Source organism: Sarcophilus harrisii, chromosome 2 (assembly GCF_902635505.1).
Source record: "Sarcophilus harrisii chromosome 2, mSarHar1.11, whole genome shotgun sequence".
Taxonomy (NCBI): domain Eukaryota; kingdom Metazoa; phylum Chordata; class Mammalia; order Dasyuromorphia; family Dasyuridae; genus Sarcophilus; species Sarcophilus harrisii.
In genome coordinates this window covers 425440411-425462916 of record NC_045427.1, presented here as the reverse complement: position 1 = coordinate 425462916, position 22506 = coordinate 425440411, and the positions used below count along the sequence as shown (strand labels likewise).

Sequence of the window (22506 nt, the reverse complement as noted above, 5' to 3'; positions counted from 1 at the left end):
ACTTAAAAAAAAGACAATTGTATTTAAGTATAACTGCCATTTTTTTTAATCCTACACATTTTATCTTTCACATTTAAAAACATCATTTGAAGAATAGGTTCAGAAGCTTAGGGTGCATTACACACAAAAGGTTAAAACCTCCTAATTTAGCTAGTTAAGTGGCAGAAATAGAATGTGAAATTCTGATTGATCCCAAATCCAGTGCTGTTTCTGCTGTCACATATGACTTCTCTGATCTACTAGATATCTGTATGCTAGAATAATAAAATGCACACACTCCAATCCACTCTTACCCAATTCTTCATCATTATCAATAATTTGCTGCATTATTCTATATGCCTGCAACTTGCTTCATGCCATGTAATAGTTTCTCACCTAATCATCCTCATTTTTGATGAGGTGGAATAAAGTATCAGAAAAGGAAATAGGTAGGGAGATAGTCTACCTGGGTTTGAATATGGTCTCTGTCACCTCCATGGGCTTAAACAAGTCACCAACCTTTTCTTTATATCTCAGTTTCTTCATTTATAAAATGAAAGAGTTAGACTTGGAGGTCTCCAAGGCCCCTTCTACCTTCAAATATAAGCTCTTTGATTCCACTGGAAATCTCAGGGGAATCAGTCAAATATTATCCCAGAGAAGCTGTTAAAACAAATATCCCCCAAACCAACTATCAGTACACAACTAATTGGGATTCAACAAAGATCTACTTCAAAGTATTTTTCTTTGGACAGAAAATAAATAAAGAAGAGATGATACTCAGTATGCAAGACACAAAGAAGATGTTTTCTATATACATATGCCTGAATGATTTATGATTTCATATGGATTAGAAACTCCTTTCACTAGTGCAAGCTTTTCTCTCTGATTCTCTGCCTCTGTCTTTTTGTCTTTCTCACTCTCATATATGTATATGTACACACATACACAAACACACACAGACACAGAGGCACAGGAGATCCAGCAATATTAGCCTCCTTTTTCTCCTTCTCACACAATGCTATATTTTTGGATTCTGTGGAACAGTGGAAAAGAGCATTGTATTTGGAGTATTCAGGACCTGGCTTTGTTATTTATTCTCCGTGTGATCCTGAGCAAGTCACTCGGCCCTTTTAGGCCCCAGTTTTCTCATACAAAATTCTATCATACAAAATAATATAGTTGGACTACATGGCCTCTAAAGTCCCTTTCAGCTTTACTAATATGATTTTATGATGAAATTATAGTGAAGTAATAAAAGTAAATGTAGATGACAATTAAAAACAATTATTTTGCTGAATAAAAGCCAATGCCCAATTGCTGGTCCTTGAAACAAACAAACATCTGACTTCAAGCATCGGAAAAATTTCAAAATTGTGGCTTGGTGTAGGACAGGGCCCAAACCAAGAGCAATAAGCAACAGGGCCATTGGGGACATCTATGATGACTTCTGGGCTTTTCAGTGATACAATGGAATTGAGGTCATTGGAATTCTTAGGATTTTTGTAGCAGAAATAACACCAAAAGCAAGCACCCTCCTCTCCACCCCCTCCCCAGTAAAAAGCAGAATTTCAATTAGGCTGGGGACAGCATAGGAAATAATGAAATAAGTTCTCAGGGCATGTTCTCCCCTAATCTTTTCTGGAGTGACAATTATTCAGTTTGCAGAATAATCTGGCTTTTCTCACTGTTACACAAGATCTCCGGGCCTCCAAAAGCTGCCAGTACTGAAATCAGACACTCTTCCCTAATACCATAAAAATAGATTCAATTTGATATACATCAAGGTAATTTCAGAAGCAATTTCTACATTTCAAGAGCAAGCATTGCTTAAGTTTTTATAAACATTCATCAAAATGATTTCACGGGGCATGCTAAAAGGCATCTGATACATTCCAGGGTTCACACACACACACACACAAAAATTCTGTATCATTTCTGTACTATGTCTGATGAGGCAGCACCAAATATTCTGCAGACTCTTGAAACTTTACTTAATTCAAATGCATGTGGAGTGTCTTAATGAGCATACCAAATCAGCCATTGGATTTAAAACTTTTCCCCAACCATTGCCAGTAAATTGAATCAAGATAATTTTTTACTTAGATAGGTTGACTCTGGTTCCTTCAGACACCTAATGCAATTGGATGGAATTCCCTTTCATGCTTTAATCCCATATTGCTTTTTTGGTAGTGTATTCAGGGTGATCCTCTGCTTGGGATGGGGTTTGGAAAAGTCTCAACTGTTCCTACAGTTTCTCTTGTAGCTTCAGGGCTCAGGACAGTGCCTTCTGTATAGTCAGTGTTTATTAAATGCTTACTAAGTATATTCTGTGCTCTAGTTCAGGGCACCATATTGAGGTTTTTTGTTTTTTGTTTTTTTGAGTTTTTCTGATATCTCAGTCTTTGGAAAGTCTCTTAAGAACAAGACATTTTGAAGTCATATATTCAAATATCTGGTGGGAAGGAGAGGTTAATCTCCCCTTCTCCTCCTCCTTTTTTCTTCTTTTTTTGTGCTCATTGTTTGACTGTTTCCTTGGGGAAAACCACCTGAAATTACTGGATCACATTTTGTATTCATTAAAAAAATAGCCAGGAATTCATGGCAAACAAAATCCTCCATGGACCAAATATACACAAAATTGCCTACATCTGATTTTGGTCCTTGACCAAGCAGTTCTTGGAGGAAGTTTTGTCAATTTACCAAGGTGCTTTCATACCCTTCCTCTACCTTCTCAAACCTTTAGATTGATCAAGCAAGGCCTATTTTATATATGAGATTATTGAGGTTCAGAGTGATTTAATGACTTATCCAAATAAATAACCAAAGCAAGTAAATATTTCTTATAGACATCTGGATCATAGAAGTCATTGGTAATACAACCCTACTTTTCTATTCCTTTCACATGGCTCTTTTATTTGTTTGTCTTTTCTACATTCTTCTCAATCTCCTCCTATCTACCTGCTAAAGCTACCTGTTTGACTTTGACTAAGTCACTTAGTTCTTCATCTGTCAATTAGATTGTCTATAAAATTCCCTTCAACTTTATATCTATGTATCTATAAATCCAACCACACCCTCTCCTGCCACTTAATTCATTCACTGAAATTCAAGTTAACAAGTACTTAATGTATCACTTGGTTTGGCATTCCTTGAGACCATATAGAGTCATCTTTACACAATCATTTTCCACTCTGTTTCTGTAAATACATAACCCTAACCCTAACCCTTCTTCACTTTTCTGCCTCTTGATCTAAAAACTACAATCAAATCAACACTTCTATTGCCATAGAAAAGATCCATCCATAGATTAACCTGTCATTCCATTTACTAACCAGACTATAACTCCCTTCCTTGAACACTACTCTCTTATATTTGTTATCTTTCCATTTGAATGTAAGCTTGTTGAACACAGGGACTGCTTTGCTGGTGTTTATCTATTCCAAATATTTGGTGTAATGACTGGCACTCAGTAAATGCTCAATAAACACTTTTCATTCATTCCTTTATGTACCTACTATGTGTCAAGCATTATGCTAGTGATTGGAGATAAAAGAGAAAATGAAAACAGTCAGGGAGTTTATATTTTATCAGGTAAGTTGACAGAAATTGTAAGCTTCAGATAAGTATGCACGTGGCATTTGAAGATAAAGGACAGAGTCCTAATATCTGAAAAGGCTTCCTGAAGGAGATAAGAGAATCATGACAAGAGGTTGAGACCTGGAAGATACTCTTGTCCAGCCTCCTGGATGCGAAAATGTAAGTTCATGGAGGTTACCTGACTGCTTTGGGACACACATGGTAGTAAGGTACAAAGTCAGTAATCAAACAAGCCTTGTGACTTGAAGTTCAAGGTTCTTTTCCATGGCACCACACAGATAACACATAAGTTGAATAAAAATAACCTCCTTACAAAGTTTTGGAATGTGAAAATGTGATGGTGTTACACATACTGACATTATTGTTATTCTGGTCAAACAAGCAGAATAATGAGACTTAATCCTTGTTAACTTCAGGCCAGTTAGTGGGAGTGAAGAGTAGGTCAAGACTCCAGTGAACATGGAATCAAGCTGATTGTATTGTAGCCAAATTCTAAAAGATCCTGTTTGGATCCTGTCCCCGGCCCCCTCTCCTCACTATGATTTTGAGGACACAAGCCCCTCAGGAAGGATTAGCTTATCCCAGTGCAAACTGGCTCAAGAGGGCAGATTGAGGAAAGCGGAGATCTGGAGTTCCATGGACACAAGGACAAATGGGAAGCCAGAAGGGGTGGGGGCAGGGAGAGGAAAAAGGTTTTTTGTTTATATAAAAAGAGCACACAATACAAACTCCTCTGATTGGCACTAAAAGCCCTTCACAATCTGGCTCCCATCTATCTTCCCAAGCTGATTACACATCACTCACTTACATGTGCTAAATTCACCATAGCCCGGGATGCAACATTCTACTTCTGTGGCTTTGCCTAGGTAGCCTTTCCCCCATCCCCAGCTTTAGATGTTTTCCTTCCATGTCGCTAAGACCCTGAAACCTCAAGTGCCCTTCAAAGTTCCAATAAAGGTCACCTCCAAGAACTCTTTCCTAATACTCTTGTTTCTGCTCTTTTGCCAAATATGACTTTGTATTTATTATGTAAATATTTTAAATTTACTCCTCTCTGTATTTATTGCTTACCTCTCCTCATCCTTTCACTGAGGGCAGGGACTATTTGCTTCTTATTCTGTAAGCATAAATCTAGCACATATTACACAAAGAAGAGTCTTTAGGAAATAATAACTGGCATTTATATAGTTCTTAAGGTTTACAAAGCACTTTATATATATTGACTCATCAATAACTCAATGAAATAAGGGTAATTATTATTATTACCCCATTTTGTAGATGGGAAAACTGAGGCCAGGGGAGGTTAAGGTCTTACCCAGAATCACATAGTTAATAAATGTTTGAAGCGGATCTTTTTCACTCCAAGTCTAGAACTCTATTTACTATGCCACTTACTATGCCACGTGTTAAGCTGTCCTCCAAATGTTTGCTGAAGTGAAATGAATTGAAAGAAAGAGATTATTTCTCTTTCTAATAAGCTTGGGAAAATGTGCCATCACTACTATGTAGAAGCCTGCCTAGGCACAAATTGCTTCTGAAGATAGCTCCTATCTTTGCTGTATCTGTTAGCACCAACCCAGGTGGGTCTATTCTTCAACAGACATCTTTTCATTGGTCCCCAAGACCAGTAACATAATCCCTGGGTGCTTGTGATTTTTCCCCTATGAAATGGATCATGACACTTGCATCATTTAATTCTTAGGGTGGTTGTGAATAAAGTACTCTGTAAATGATAAAGTAATATAGAAATGGGAGTTATTATGATAATTATTTTTGTTGCTTTTTTGTTGTTACACTCACATCTGACTTTTTGTGACCCCATTTGAGTTTTCTTCACAAAGATACCAGAATGATTTGCCATTTCCTTCTTTAGCTCATTTTACAGATGAGGAAACTGAGGCAAATAGGGTTAAGTGATTTGTTCTGGGTCACACAGCTAACAAATGTCTGAGGCTAGGTTTGAGCTCAAGAAGATAGATCTTCTTGACTCCCGGTCCAGCACTCTATCCACTATGCCACTTAGCTATTCTATAATAATTATTATCATATTATAATTATTATAATTGTTTCATTCAGGACCGAACCTGCTACAAAGCATTAATTGACAAGTATTTAACACTTTTTTTCATTTTTATTAAAGCTTTTTCTTTTCTTTTTTTATTAAAGCTTTTTTATTTTTCAAATCAAATGCGTGAACAATTCTTCAACATTAACCCCTGCAAAACCTTGTGTTCTAATTTTCACGCCCTCCCTTAAATGGCAAGTCGTCCAATATAGTAACACTTGTTTTTTTAGAAATGAGGAACCCTAAAAGTATAGTTTCTATGTCCAGTGTCTTTCTAATATACAATAGACAAGGTTTAAGGAAGGTTTGAAATCTCCAGCAGTATCAGCATTATCAAGAACACTGGCTCTTTTTGAAAAGGTCTTTCAGTAGACATGACATAATGGTGCCATGGGAAGGACACTCTGGGCTATTGATCATAGAAGGTTCTACTTACTGAATCCATTCACATCCTGAGTGCTGGAGGAAAAGCCTTCTTCATTCCTAGCGGTGCTCAACTTGGTGGTGGTCTTGTCAGTTGTTGCCACAGGCCCCATCTCCCTCTGGGTGCTGCTCTGAGTCTCCTTCTGTTTCTTGGCTAGTTTCCTTGAAGGTAATTTTAAGAGAAGAGAAACCATGGTCAGCTTTCTTCAACTGGATTAAGGTGAAAACAAAAGCAGGAAGGATTCAACTCTTTGTATGTCTGAGCTTAGACTCACATTCAAGGTTCATGCAAACAATAAAAATGGCGACTTTTCTTGGGAACCTTTGGGGATGGAGTAAGTAAGGAAGAAGTTCTAGGGACTGCTGAATCTTGTAAGGTCAATAACCACGAGTGGAATGTATACTTGAGGACCAAACAAGGTATCATTTGGCCTTTCACAACATTTGTTGTTATATTCACTCTCAAAAAAAAAGGGGGGGGAACCTTATGGTATTGAGGACTAATGGCTTCTCTGAGTGAGATTAGAAAGGAAAAAATGTTGAATTTAGAGTCAAAAGAATCAAGTTTGTATTATATAATGGCACTAGCACCAAACTGAGAAGAAGAAGACTTTCCTGGCTTTGCTATATACCATTTGAGTGATCAAATGACCTTTTGGTCACTTGACCATTTTATGCCTCAGTTTCTTCATCATTATAATGAGAAAATTGAACTAACTGATCTCTGTGATTCTTTACAAACCATCCTATAATTGGTCAATCTCACTAATTATAACTTGGAGCAGTGTTCCCTTTCTGAGCCTCAGGTTTTATATGCAAAATGAGGAGAATAATATTTGTATTACTTACTCCACTGAATCCTTGTAAGACAATGGTTTTGTAAAACTTGAAGTATTACATTATCATTACTATTTAATTTGGCATATATTTTTGTATCCAGTTCTCATGAATGGAATTTGATAAGTAAATCTTATCTGAAATTTAAGAAGATTTTTTTTATTAACTTGTATCAGAGAAGAACCTGACTTTGCTTCCTACCTATACAAAACAAAGATTATAGCCACAAAGAAAGGGCTTTGGCAAGAAGGTCACTTGGGAATAGAATACTGAAGGATGGGTCTGCCTGTTTACAAACTTTTGCCTTATATTCCTTTACTGAATTTTAAACATGTGTTAACAAATACTCAACATCCTTCCATGGTTCTCAACTGTCTCTGGGTTAAAATATACATTATCTGCCTTTCATTTAAGGTTATTCATAATCTGACTTTCCAGTTGTTTCTATAGTCCCCTTCCCCACCTCATTCATTTTTCCATTCCAACCAAATTGGTTTTGCTAGCTGATCACCAAAGTCAACATATCATTTCCTATACCTGTGCATTCTCACAGGCCATATTCAATTTCCTTTTCATCTTCACTTTTCAGATCCCTTATTATCTTTCGTTTCAGCCTGGGTATCAGTTCCTTTAAGTATTTTTTTTCCTGAATCCCTACCAGTTAGTTCTTTCTCCTTTCTTAAATATTCCTAGAGCACTTTGTCTAATCTCTCTTTTTCTTCCTTCACTCCCTATTGTGTACTTACTTACTCATGTATTTGCAATATTCCCCCAGGAAATTGTAAGCTCTCTGAGGTAAGAGGTTGTTTTATTTTCTTTCCATAACCCTAGAGCCTACTCTTATATACAACAGACGTTAAATAAATGTGCTAAACTAGAAAAAAAGAATGAATAATAAAAATTCAAAAAATAAAATAAATTTTAAATAAAAACTCTTGAGTTACAATGCATTTTCATATATATCTTTCCATTTTGTTCTCCCAGCTCTGTGAAATACACAAGTGTAAGTATCATTCTTCTCATTTTATGGAAGAGTACACTGAAGTTTATAAGAGTTTAAAGTCCCACAGAGTGAAGGACTGAACCCAGATCTTTTGGCAATCTTAAATCCAGTGTTTTCTGCTTCACTGCAATTCTATCACCCACATCATACAGATGTCCTGTTCTGTGATGAGCCATGTTTTAGAAACCACTGTTCATAAATGACACATCAGTCCAGAAATGGTCCTGTCAAAGGGAGTCATTAAGGCAAAGTGAAAAAATAATGCATATCTCTGTTTAAGGTGGCATTTGAAACTTTCATTCTTCTTTTATTGTCAGAAAGTAGTGTTTAAAAATGTATATGTGACCTTCTTAATCAAGAATTTGAAAAGATATATTATAGCGCCGTTGCTCCAGCCCCAGTTCTGTTCTGTTATTGCAGTGGGAAATAAAAAGGAGATAACTACCAAAGTAGAAAAGAATAGGGACTACAAATTGAGTGTTTCCTAGATAGAGGTAGAGCTGTTGACCAACCTATCTGGCACATTATATAATTCCATGGAGAACCTGGTCTGGGACACAAATAATTGGCTTCTAGAGGAATAAATCCATTCTTGGTTCTAGGAAAAATAATGTGGTATGGTCATGTTTAAGATATTTCTGAATGAAAAGGCAAAAACTTAATGATTATCTAATGGCTTCAAAATTTTTTATTAATTTTTGAGGTAAAGTATAGCTACAACAAATATACAACAAAGAAGGTAAGACTTCTATTTAATCATTTATCTTCATTCATTCAAAAAGCATTTATTAAGGATCTACTATGTGCTCTGCAAGATGGTAGGTATCTAGCCTAAATCCAGAGTAGTTATTTGGTAAATGAATGATGACAATGAATGGCTGAGTGTTTGAAGATCTATCTGGTAGTATGGCTACATTTTTCTCTTTTTCTTTAGATGTTCTGGTATCAAGTTAATGTGACTTAAGAAGAAATAAGGTGGATTTTTTAGAAAGGACAATTTGATATCAAAATGTTGGACTCTGATCAGGGTATGACATTCAAAAGTTTGTAAAATTCTAGCAGCTATTATAGGTGAATCCATATTTACCACTTGTTTTCACTAACAATGAGTAAGCCTTATGGGATCCCCATAGTTCAGTTTGGAATAAGATGAGAGAGAGGAATGAAAAATAAATTTTCAATTAAGCCAGTTCTGTTCATTCATACCATTTAAGAAGGGCATGAAATAAAAAACAAAAAGCTGAGTTAATCACCAAACTGGAAAAGGACAGAAACCAGCTTGAGATAGAAAATATGATAGCAACAAAGACATTTATAAAAATACATTAAATACTTTAATTCAAAAGCATCTTCTAGATCTTGTTGGATCCAAATATCCAGATCTTTTTGTTATATTCCCAATTCTAAATTCTAGTAAAAGACATATGCATAAAGATAGTAAGCAGGAGCACTAAAATCCTATCTGAGCCCAATTTGTGTCCTGGAATATTTACATCTGGAAATATTTGTAACAAGAACTTTAGTATTGTTTCTTTAGAACCCTCAGAGAGATCGATTTAATTCAGTTCAATAAGCACAAATGAGCGTCAGGTGCTAGGAATACAAAGGTTTAAAAAAAATAAAATATCTCAATCTTTGAAGAGTTTACATTTTAATAGAGGAAAACAACATGCAGATAGATATGTAAATTCAAAATATATTCAAAATAAATGCCAATTTTAATTAAGGGAGGAAAACTAATAATTGGAGAAACCAGGGGAAAAAACACAACACTGTTTTCAGGACAGCAGTTGAGCTGAACTTTTAGTTCCTTGATTAAGTGATTCGAAGAGGAAAGGAAGAAATTCCTTCAGACACTGAGGAAAGGATGATATTCCTTCAGATGAGATTCCTTCAGACATTTATCAATCTATTAAAGGCACAGAATAGGAGATGGAATATTATATTGAGGGAGCATCAGGAAGGACAGAAATGTAGAGTACAAGGGAGGGAGAGAGTAGTGCAAAATGATTCTGAAAAGAATGAAGGGTGAGATGTATAGATTTTTTATCTCTGTTTTGTAGATAATGAAATTGAGGCTCAGAGAAGCTAAGCAACTTGTGTAAAATTTACATCATTAGTAAATGCTACATCTGGGACTCAAACCCAGGTCTATTGAAACCAAGCTTCCTTTTAGATTACATCCCATTTGCATTTTCCACTCTCCCATATGCACTGAACTTATTTTCTCCTCTCTCTGGGACTTCAGTCTTTCCCCTATTTCACCCACCTCCTGGATACTGCAAACATCCTACTTAGCCATGACTTGAGAACCAGCTAATTCAATGTTGATCTCACCACCATTCAATGTTCTTGTTTTCTTGGCCTTCTGCCATGTCTGCCATACCAAACTCTGATCCTGTATCACATCTCCCCCATTGCCCATTCTTATTCTTTCCTGGCCCATTATTAATTCAAACTAATTTCAGCTTGGCTCTCAACTCTTAGAGTGACTCCCTGCCATGCTCCACATAGTAAATGTTCTGGATCTCTTCTTTCTTCCTTTCTTCTCTCTCACTAGATGGCCTTACCTCAACAGGTCTGATAAACACGTATAGGTTAAAAAATTTCCCCCAAGTACCTTGGTCATTAGCCTCTTCCCAAATTTAACTGAGAGTTTTTCTTATGTTGCTTTTCATTTCTTTATTTGCCATATTATTCCAACTGGAGACATCCCCTAAGATTTAGTTTTCAATTCTTTCCTTTTCTTTTCTTTCTTTTTGAAAAAAATACTCTGAACTTGGAAAAGTTCTCTTTACCATTTTAGTAATAGTTTATGTAGACACTTAATAGCTGGGCAAGTCACTTAACCATAGTTACTTCAGTATCATCTGTAAAATGACCTGGAGAAGGAAATGGCAAATCACTCCAATATCTCTCCCAAGAAAACTTCAAATGGAATCACAAAGACTCAGACACAATTAAAACAACTGAACAATAATAACAATCTGTAGATGAAATTGCAGAATACACATAACCCATAGATACAGTATTAATACTCATGGAGACACACACAAACACATACATACACACACACATATACATACACCAGAATACAGCCTCTGAATTCTCTCTCTTGTAATCTACCTGATTCTCTTCTCTGATTTCAGTAAAAAAATTAGCAAAGGCAAGTGATGAAAGCATTAGGTTAGTTGCACATAAGTATCATTCTAGACATCTCCTTCCCAGTGTCCAGGCCCCAATCACATAAGAAGTAAAGTAATACAATGGTCAAGGCAATGGATATGGAGTCAGAGGACCTAGGATAAAATTTGGCTCTGCCACATATTACCCATGTGACTTTAGGCAAATTACTTAATCTCCCTGGCCCTCAATTTCCTCATCTTTAAAATGAGATTAGACTAAATAAATGACTCCTAAGGTCTTCTCTATCTTTAGAGTGATTTTTTCCCTCTACAATTGTAATCATGATTGACATTTCTATTGTACTTAAACACTTAAAAATGCTTCCTGTGGGCTAAATATTATTATATCCTGTAAAATGCACTTGTAAAGTTATAGGGAAACTGAGGCTCAGAAGAAGCCCACTATAAAATAGTTATTAAATGGCAGAGTTGGGCCTTTGTTTTTACATTTTGTAAAATGGGAATAATAGCAGCACCTACGTCATAGGATTGTTGTGAGGATCAAATGAGATAACATATATAAAGTGCTTTGCAAACTTTAATATTCTATCAATACTATATGTATTAATAATTTGTTATTAATAAATGCTATTATTATTATTAGTTTTTGTTGTTGTTGCCACAAAGATTGATTTATTTGAAATCCAGTGCTCTTTCCATGTCAATATGTTACCTTTAAATTAGTCTTATCTCAAACCCCTCCAAATGCTTGTGTTGTGATTCCCGCCTAAAGTGAAGCAGGCATTTTTTGGACCAAAAAGTCTTTGGATATGTTTGAGAACATTCTTCTTTTTGTGCCTCAAATTGCACAGTAAAATCATTTCCAAGGCACAGCTACATCCCATTAGTGACAGGGCTCATGTTTTCCTCACTGACCAGCCTCCCACAAATACAACAGCTGGAACATCCAGATGCAAATGCCATGAAAGTATTGGTGTCAATCGCTAGCCAGCTATGGACTACTGAGAAAGTGCAACCCGCAGGAACCGGGATGCCTGTCAAAGAGCACCTAGCAAAGCTGTCTGTCTCATGTATTATGCATCTCGAACCACCCAGCAGACTGGACAGGCACTGGCAAAAGAGTCTCATAAGAGGAACATCTGATGAACTGATTGAAATGTCAAAATGTCATCAAGGATGAATTAATGGATTGCAACTTTGGCTGGAAGAGGTTCAGGCAAAAAGACAACAGAGAACCAGTGGCTGCTCTTTTGATGGAAAATAGAAGCATTTTCAATTGATCCTCACAGTTTCCAGGCTGCAAGGAGGTAACCAGGGCAGAGAAAAATAAACAGAAATGTTCTGATGCTTAATCTTTGCACAATGCTCACATGTGATAGCTGAATGCAGAGAAGGCAACAACTCCCTTAGACCTGGTTGCTTCCTTTGTGAATGAGAAGGTAGATAGTCATGACTAAAGTCCAGTAGTGCCGGGTCAGTAGCCTCATGTAGGAAAGAATGGATTTTCACATGAAATCATAAATTAGCAAATGCTAAAATAAGCTGTGGCCAGAGTCATTGTCCACTGCTATGGCATATCTGTATCTGTGATCCCACCGATGTGGGCATTCCCTCCATGAGTGTAGTTCAGAGTCCATTCACATTTGAATAGCTGATGTAACTCTTGCCCTTGTTTTTCTATAAAGGATGTTTGGGGTAGAGGGAGGGACGTGGTTCCATGTCCTGATGTCAAGTGAGATCAGTTTATCCGATGGCATGGTCTGATTGAAAGAGCAATGAGCTGGGTGGATGGAGATCGGGATTCTCTCTTGGCTGGGTTCTTAACTGGGTACATGATTGGGTATATCTGTTCCTCTCTCTGGAATCACTGAGACAGAGAGCAAGTGCTGGGAAGGACGTTAATGATCATCTAGGGCAACATTCTGATTTTGTAAGAAGGAAACTCAGACCCAAGGGAGATATGGGACTTGACTAAGGTTACCCAGATAATTAATGATAGACCTGAGGCTCATTCTGAAGTCCTTTGATTCTAAATTTAGCATTCATTCTGCTTCTGGCCTGCCTCTCTTCCTCTATACAATGAAATCTGGACCCATTAGTCTCTAAGATCCCTGACAAATCTGTCACTCTATGTTCTGAGAAGGCTATTACAACACTGGAGTTTGAGCACCGGGCTTGGAGCAAGGAAAAAAAAAATTAGAACTACACTTATAAGCTATACAACCATTAAGTGACTACTGTCACCTAATCTCCCTAGGAAAGGTTTCCTATGTCTCCTTATCTGTAAAATGGGGATAAAGAATAGCACCTCTCTCATAGGGGTGTAAAGAGGATAAGCTGATAGAACAAGTAAAACACAGCACATATAAACATATGATACTGTGCATCCTCTCCAAATTCCAACGTTCTAGGTCTCTTCTAGTTCAGTTACTGCATTCTTATGCTCTGCCTCCAACCTAGGGCTCCTCAATCCTGACATTCACAGACTTCTTGCTAGCATAAAAGAAGTCTCATGGATCCAATGATTCCATTATCACTGAAAAAACAAATACCTTTGCTTATTTAAACAACAATCATGGAAACTATGTTCAAAGACATTTTGCGTACGTGTGTGTGTATGTGTGTGTGCATTTTAATGCAGACTCATATAAACTGTAAACAATGTTGCTTTTATGACTTTCTCAACAGTTATATGTAAGGACTGATACAGTTTATCAGTGGGTAATCCTGGGGGCTAAGATATATATGCTTTCATCCTGCTTTGGTCACTAACTCTTGGGATGACCTCAGGTGAGTCATTTCCCATCTCTGGGTGTGGCTTTCTTTAACTATAAAAGGAAAAGGTTGAGCTAAGAGTTCACTTGACCTTCAAGTGCCCTTGTAGGTCAAATATCCTGCTTATATATGTATTCATTAGAATCTCTTCCCAAGCAGCTTCCAAAATGTCCATCTGTTGGTTAGTCGGTCTGCCAAGACAACCAAATGGCAAATATTTAAGCAGACACAAGATACAAATTGGTAGAAATGAATCAGCTGCTTAATAAACCAGTGGCAGGAGGTGCTCCTGATTGTTGCTTAAGTTAAATCTTGACAATACTGACTGGGAGGTGGGTCTCATCAGGGATAATAGATTAAAACTGTAAGGGATTTCAGAGGACAATGAACTCCTTTGAATAGATGGCATTGAGGTGACAGAAATGCCAAGCTCTGGACCCAAAGTCAGATTCTGCCTCAGACAGTAACCATGTGATTTTTAGCAACGCATTTCACCTCTTTCAGCCTCAGTTTCCGCATCTGTAAAATGAGGAATATAATAGTACCTATTTTACAGGACTGTTGTGAAATTTGAATTTAACATTGGTGAAATACTTTGAAAACCTTAGAGAAGTGCTATAAGAATACTAGCTAGTTATCACTGTGGGCAGCTAAGTGGTTCAGTGGACATATTGCTGAGCCTAGAGTCAGGAAGATAGTAATTTAAATCCAGCTTCAGAAAGTTAATTTCTATGTGATTCTGCACAAGTCACTTAATCCTGTTTGCCTCAGTTTCTCATATGTAAAATGAGTTGGGGAATGAAACAGCAAACCATTTCAGTATCTTTGATAAGAAAACCCCAAATGGTGTGACTGAAACAACTGAACAAAATTATTATTACTTCTAATTCTGGATGAATCAAAACACATATAATTGTCCTTGCTTATTTTAAAAATCAAAATTAATATTTTATTTCTGTTTTTCTCTTTATATCATTTTTATTTCAAAATATATCCCTCCCCCTTTCCCTTCCCAACTAGAGAAAAAGAGAGAGAAAAAAAAGAAAAAAAGTTTCTTCTAAACTAACCAACACCATGTCTAAATTTGATATAAACAATGCCCATATCCAGAATTTCCCATCTGATAAAGTGAAGGAAGTAAATTTTCTCATCCCTTTTTTAGCTTTCCTTTTCATATTTTACTCCTTCAAATACTTCCTTTTAAGGATTCTCTTTCCAAGTTAAGCAATCTTAGTTCCTCCCAATGATCCTCCTGTATCATGTTATCCTGGCCTCTCATGATGCTGATCATTGGCTTAAGGTGAGATTCAGTTGACTTAGCTTCTGGAAATGAATAATGAATGTATTTCAGAGTTGGTGTGGCTAGGGCAGAGTCCAGCAGAATGAACCCAGATCTCCTAAACGCACCCTGGGAACCCTTACTGTCACCATTTTACTGACTCATGTCCACTAGGTCACAGGACTGTAAGTTTAGACCAGAAGGGATCTTAAGGTCATTTAACTTGACCTTCTCATTTTAAAGATGAGGAAACTAATATCTAGAGAAATCATATGACTTGTCCAAGATCACAAAAGAGATTTGAAACCAGATTTTTAAAAATTACAAACCCAGTGTTTTCCCCTTGCTATTAGCTGTTTTTCCTATGAATTACATTTTCAAGCTTTCCCCATCCTGTACTTAGAGGTTTGATACTTTGAAGACAAACACAAAAAAATGTACACTTATTAAATTTTATATACTTCTACAAGGTCACTTGAACACATTCACCCACATTACACTCTGTTCTTATCACCGCTCTCTTCCTGTTTAGCACTGAGAACCATTTTCAACCTAGAATGATGGGTGAGGCAATAGTCAGCTTGGGAATGCATATAGGAGAGGGAGTGATATTACTCTGAAAAATATTACCTTGTTGAATGACTCCAAGCTCATCCTGAGAGCTTAATAAAGATCGTATTATAAAAAGGACATTGGATATGCCACCAGAGAGCTTGAGTTAATGATAATAACTAGCACTTTAGGAGACAGCTAGGAAAAACTCGAAAGAGCATTACCTGGAGCCAAAAAGAGTTAAGTTTAAATCCAACCTTGGAGACCTACTAGTTGTGTGATGATGGCCAAGTCATTTACCCTCCATTTACATTTTTCCACTAAAGGAGGAAATAGCAAACTACTCCAGAATTTTTGCCAAGAAAAGTCCATGGATATAGTGAAGTGTTATGGACACTAAGAGCAACTAAATAATAACAGCATTTACATAGCACTTTGAGATATAATTTCATTTGATTTTCCCAACAGTCTAGTAAAACAGATGTTATTAGTTCCCTTTTATAGATAAGTAAACTGAGTCAAACAGAGAGAAGTGACTTGTTCAATATTACACAGCTAGTTAGTGGCTGAAGCTGAATTTGAACTCAGATCCTCCTGATTCAGTACTCTATTCCCTTTCACCACCTTGTGGCTAATTCTGTTTCATCTTCCTTCCTGTGTGAACACGGACAAATCACATCATTACTTGGGCATTGATTTTCTCCTATGTACAAGTCAGGACTGTATAATTTCTGAGATCCTCTCTAGTTCTAAATCTCAGCTCCTATGGAAGTGTTTTAAAAGGGAAGCATACTACACACACTCTTACACACATATTAAAACATCAATATTATTATTATTATTATTATTATTGACAGTAAGTAAATTTTTCCTCCTATTGAAAGTCAGGTTGAATATAAGAAGGAACAAAAAATGTTTCTTTTTCCTTTAATGATATCAAGAGAACATATTACAACATACCTAACAATAGCTAATTCTGGTTTGAGAAGGTCTGCTGATGGCAGATTGTGCTTTTTCTTGGAAGTCAGTGTTTGGTTTGACTGTTAGAGTCACTGCCAGAAGCAATGATATTAGACACTTCTCACAGCAGCCAAGGGAAGGTTCCCCATGGACTGATGGCATGTAAAAAGACCTGAGTCTAATCTCCTTTTCCCTGGGGAATGAGGGTCAGGGTATAGATGGGCAGTTGACTAGACAGATATGAAGGGCATACCTTTCTTAGGGCCTGCTCACATACAAAGGCTCCAAAGGCTATAAGATATAAAGCAGCTATAGGGAAGAGGGAGATTATCTCAATAGCTCTTCTTCTGCCTTGGTCATTTTCGCTATAATCTCATCCTTCACCATAGCAGAAAGGATCAAATTATTTGCATGTCTGTTCATCCTGACAATCACGACTCTGCAAACACTTATTAAATTGTTTATTATGTGCAAGACACTGGGCTGGGCCAGGGGACCCAAATACAAAACAAGAAAACAGGACCTGCTTCCAAAGGGACTTCTGTTTTTACTGGCCAGAATAGGGAGGGAGGGATAGAGTTATGCAAAGTAACTTCATAGTGGAAATAACACTCCTAATTGGAGGTAGATTCAGAAAAGCCTCTTAGAGGAAAAGATCTGTGCTTTTAAGGAAACTAGGTGTCAGATAGGTGACTCAGTCAGGAAGATCTGAGTTTAAATCCAGTCCCAGACACACACTGGCTGTGTCACATAACCTTAGTTTCTCCATCTGTAAAATGAATTGGATAAGGAAATGGAAAACCACTCTAGTGTCTTTGCCAAAAAAATCCTAAATGGGATCCCAAAGAATCAGGTATGAGTAAAATGACTGAATACAAACACCGATAAAGTGATCTATGAGGCAAAGTAAGAAGGAAGTACATTCCAGATGCCGCAGCTCTTTATACAAAGGTGGGAGATGGAATGTCATAGATAGGCAAAAAGTTTTCTGGCAGTTCAAACAGAATGGAGACTATGTAATAGGAGATGATGTTAGATAAGACTGGAAAGTAACAGGGAACCTGATAGTAAGGGGCTTCAAATATGGGGAAGAGAGCTGTTTTTATTCTAGAGGCTTAAAGAGTCAGTGAAGATTTTTGAGTGATGGAGGGCAAGTGTGAACTGGTCAGGTCTGCTTTTTAGAAATATTGATTTGGCAGCTACATGGACAATGAAATATTCTTTTAAGTTGTTGTGCTTTACAAAAAAGTTTCTTAAAATCATGGAAAACTAAAAAGAACTAGTTTGTGGGGGAAATCTGTGTAATTTAAGCATAAAAATCATTCTACAGTTTAAGTAAAATGTATCACCTTCTGAGGGGACAAATTTATTTTTATTTTCCCTAATTAACGTGACAGAACCACACTGACATAGATACGCCCTGCTTGCTATTCATGAGTGATGTATTTTTTCTCTAATTCAATAAAATAAAACAAAGCAAACATCCATTTCATTGTATTCTCTTTCCTCAGAACTCCCCGTACCTACTGTTCTCCAGCTGGATACATTTCTATTTATTGGGCCATGACGGCGTTCATTAACTTTAAGCATTTATAATTGTGATACACAAGGATTGATGTGAAGTTTCTAAGCCTAAAACCCCAATAAAACCACACAAAGCAGGTGATCTAAGATACCTGCTATCTCTAGACGCCACGGGAAATGAAAACGGATGCTAACGTATTCTTTGAAAATATAACAATATAAATCAAGGGACAAAGAAACAAACCCGTGGCAAAACAGATTCAGCCTTCACTCACATGCAGAGAAATAAAAAGGACAATTCACACCTCTATAGGGCTTTAAAGTTTACAAAGTACTTTCTCACGACTCCGTGGAGTGGGTCATGGAACAATTTTTGCCTCCGTGTCATTTATTGGGAAGTTCAGTATCAGGGTCACATGACTAAGAAATGTCTGAGCCAGCATTTGAACACATCTTCAGGTTCCTGATTCTCAGTCCTGGGTAATTTTTGCTATATATACACAGATAGATGCAGCTTCTGCATTCAAAGTCACACTTTGTCCAAATACACAAGACAGAAATCAAAGAACATCAGACTTCAAAGACTTCAGGTTTAAAGCTGGAAGAGACAATTACAGGTGAACTAGTCCAGCTAGGTGGTGTCAAAGTGCACATAGTGTCAAGTCTGAAGTTAGGCAAATATCTTCCCAAGTTCAAATCTGGTCTCAGACATTTACTGGCTGTGTGACCCTAGGCAAGTCACTTAATCTCGTTGCCTCAGTTTCCTCATCTGTAAAATGAGCTGGAGGGAGGGAAGGAATAACAAACTATTTCAGCATCTTTGCAAGAAAAACCCCCCAAGGCGGGGGTCACAAAGCAATGAACACGGCTGAAACAAGAAGTCCAATTATACTTTTACAAATGAGGAAATCAAGAGCCAGAGAGTTTAAATCACTTAACCTGGTATCACACATCTAATAAGCAGCAGAGTTCCTACTCATCTCTCTTCCCCCTAAACTATGCTATTATGAGAACATGTGTTGGATGGATAAGTCCTATTGCTGGACAGATCCACATGCCAGACATGATTCCATGTACAACACTGCTCACCAGCATTCCAAACATATTTAGCCTCTAGCTCCACCCTGAATACAGCAAGAATGAGCAGAGCATATTAAGACCACCAGATCTGGAAGCATGGAGAGGAGGATGCTTAGTGTGGTTGCTTATTATCAATGAAGATATATCACGCAACTCTAGGTTCATCTGAGGAAGAAGTTAGCACCCATGTCCATCCAGAAGCTTAGAGCAATAAAGATCTTTCTGGCTTTTTAGATGGATCTAGAGGCAAGTAGGCCATACCTTCTGGGTCAATCCATCAAGAAAGCATAATTCTGGTCTTGTGAAAATGGACTTTCTTTGGAATCCTCAATTCCAATAAGGATTATGGGCCCCTCTCTATTTTTTTTCATGCATAAACTAAGATTGCAACACACATGGGAGGGTAATTTGATGATCGGATGTCAATTTGGAAGAAAGTCTCCTGTAGACCTCAGAAATTTGCCCTTGGCCTGTGATGCCATGTTTGATTCTTCTGCCTTTCTATCAGGAGCATGTATATCTTAAGAATAAGGCCCTTTGTTTGTCACAGAGAGGATGCTGAGATGAACAATGAAAGCTCACATTGCTAAAGTGTTTTACTTGTAGAAGGAGAATCTCCAGAATCCAACCCAGTGAACCCAGGCAGTGTCAGGATTATAATATCCATTTTTATAAGCCTCAGAGATGAAGCCACTTGTTCAGGGCCATGGAGCTAGCAAATGACACTACCTGAATCCAGATTAATTTCTACTGACATCAAACGAAATGATCTTCTTGTTACATGACATTGCCTTCATAAGACATGGTCCCTGTGCTCAAAACACCTCAATTGTCAGGGAGACAAGTTATGAGTAAGTATGAAGAACTGAAATAAAAGGTAGGATCCTAGAATAGGGCCAGAGCTGGAAAGTGCCTCAGAGGCTAATCAATTCAACTTTCCTCTTGTACAGATGAGGAAATTGAGGTTCAGAGTTGTTGAGTGACTTCTCAAAAATCATTTTGGTGGTGAGGTTTGAGGCTTCTGACTCCTCTGATTCTAGAGCTAGTACTATGCCCATATACTATACTATACTTCCTAGAACATGGCAGTCATCAAAAGAGAAATACACAATGTGACTGGAGTTCAAACCAAGGAAAGATCACTTTCAGAGCAGGAGGAGATGGTGGTAGTCAAGAACAACTTCATGAAAGAAGATTTGATTTAAGGAAGATAAGCACAATGATCAATTGAAAGATTGGGTAGATGGCACAGCAGATAGAGCACCAAGCTTGGATGCTGGAAGACTCATCTTCACGAGTTTAAATCCTTCCTGATACTAGCTATGTTGACCTTAGGCAAGTCACTTAACTCAGTTTTCCTACATATGCATAATGAGCTGGAAAAAGAAATAATAAACCAGTCCAGTGTCTTTGCCAAGAAAAACCCAAAATGGGGATTATGAAGAGTTGGACACAACTAAAATGACTGAACAACACCCTAGAGGAGAGAAAACAGAGCAGGTATTGTAGCTATTTTTAAATATCTGAAGGGCTGAAATGTGGAAGAAGCATTAATTCTGTTTGGCTCAGAGGGTAGAACCAGGACGAACTAGGTAGAAGCAAGGAGTCCGATCTAGGACTGATGTAGAGAATTAACAATTAGAATTTCAAACAGAAGTTGGATGATTTCTTGTCAGCTATTGTGGAGTTTTTTTTTTCTATTTTGGTATGTTTATGGCTTGAAATAATTAACTACCGATATCCTCTCCAATTCTCAAATGCCATAATTATATAGGTGGGAATAGAAGTTAAAGAAAAGGAAGAGGAAAGAAGAAGAAGATGACAAAGAGAAAAAAGAAGAGGAAGGGGAAGGGGAATGAGGAAGGGAAAAGAAAAGGGGAAGAAGAAAAGGGGGGAAGAAAAAATTGGACGTCTTTGGCCAAGAAAAAAGAGGATTCAAAGATGGGGGACTGTGATAATTGCACTTGAAAGATCTGTTAAGAAGATAAAATGATTGCTATTTTTGTAACTGAATACAAGTATTCATATACTCATCTTCTGTAGACCTGTTGTTATTGATGTTATTATTAATAGAGTTCTGGTCTTGGACTAAGAAGATCTATGATCTCAGTCATTTACTAGCTGTGTGACTATCTCATTTATAAAATGGGAACAACGCTAGCAACTACCTCACCTAGTTTGTATGAAAGTAAAATGAGATTTTGTATATGTGTATACACATATATACACATAAACTTGATAAAAGCTCAATGAACATCTGAATGTGAGCTATTAAGCCATCTTATCTAGTCTCTCTTTTTTCCTATCTTAGAGAAAAAGCTATTATTATTCTTTTTTAAGGTACTTATAACCTTGATCCCTATCCATTACTCTATCAATTATTCTCTTTTTCCAGGTTCTGCTTCCTAATGTTAGTGTCTTCCTTCTGAGAGTATCTCTAATTTATTATTTGTTTGCCCCATTATACTGCAAGCTCCTTGAGAATCCGAGGCCATTAATTACCTTTTGGTATGCCCCACTCTCCAGTGTTTAGTACATAGTAGGTGGTTAATAAGCGCTTGTATGTTTGACTTGTTACTAACTTGTCTGGTGCAGATGCATCTTGATTTGAATTGACTTCCTTCTTTCCTTTCCTATTTGCCTATAGATACTCTCAGATTTCTTGTACTCTAAAAAAGACTCCTTTTTTTTTTAATGTTTTCTAAAGTTATTGTACTGTCTCATAATCTCCCATGTAGTCACAGCCAAATTTCTCCAATGAATAATTTAACCTTACAGCCTCCATTTCCTCACCACCTTACCACTCAAACACTCCCTCTCGTCCATCTATTTGATTTTCTTCTCATTGCTCTCTACTGAAATTTCTGTCTCTGAGGTCACTGATGATCTAAGTTGTGTGATTTTTTCTTAGGATTCCTCCTTTTTGAATTTTCTGTAACATCTGGAGTTAAATAACTTACTCAGGGTTATTCAACTAGCTGGTAAGTGTCTCAAGGCAAATTTGAACTCAGGTTCTCCTGACTCCAGGACACCTAGCTGTGTCCCTCTCCCCTCAGTCCCATTCTTCTTAATATTCTCTCTTCCCATGACTGCTTTGACTGCTCTCTCTCATGGTTCCTCTGTTTCATCTCTAAAGGCTCCTTCATTTTTTCCATTTCCAGCTTTTCTTTCCCTTTATTTCTTTGATGTAAATGCATGTGTCCATAATGCTTTGCTTTGTAAAGCTCTGTCTTCTCATTTCTCCAGTGTCTCTTTTGGTGATCTCATCTATTCCAATACTATG

The 22506-nt window shown here is 37.2% G+C and overlaps 1 protein-coding gene across 9 annotated transcripts in view; it reads right to left on the bottom strand.

Moving 5' to 3' along the window:
• Nucleotides 1–22506, bottom strand: part of PTPRT (protein tyrosine phosphatase receptor type T) — a 1282972-nt gene that overhangs the window by 141262 nt on the left and 1119204 nt on the right. For all 9 annotated transcript variants that reach the window (XM_031953982.1, XM_031953984.1, XM_031953985.1 and 6 more), the window contains one exon: nt 6081–6229. In XM_031953982.1, coding sequence (XP_031809842.1) covers nt 6081–6229 — 149 coding nt within the window. The remainder of the gene's footprint in view (nt 1–6080; nt 6230–22506) is intronic.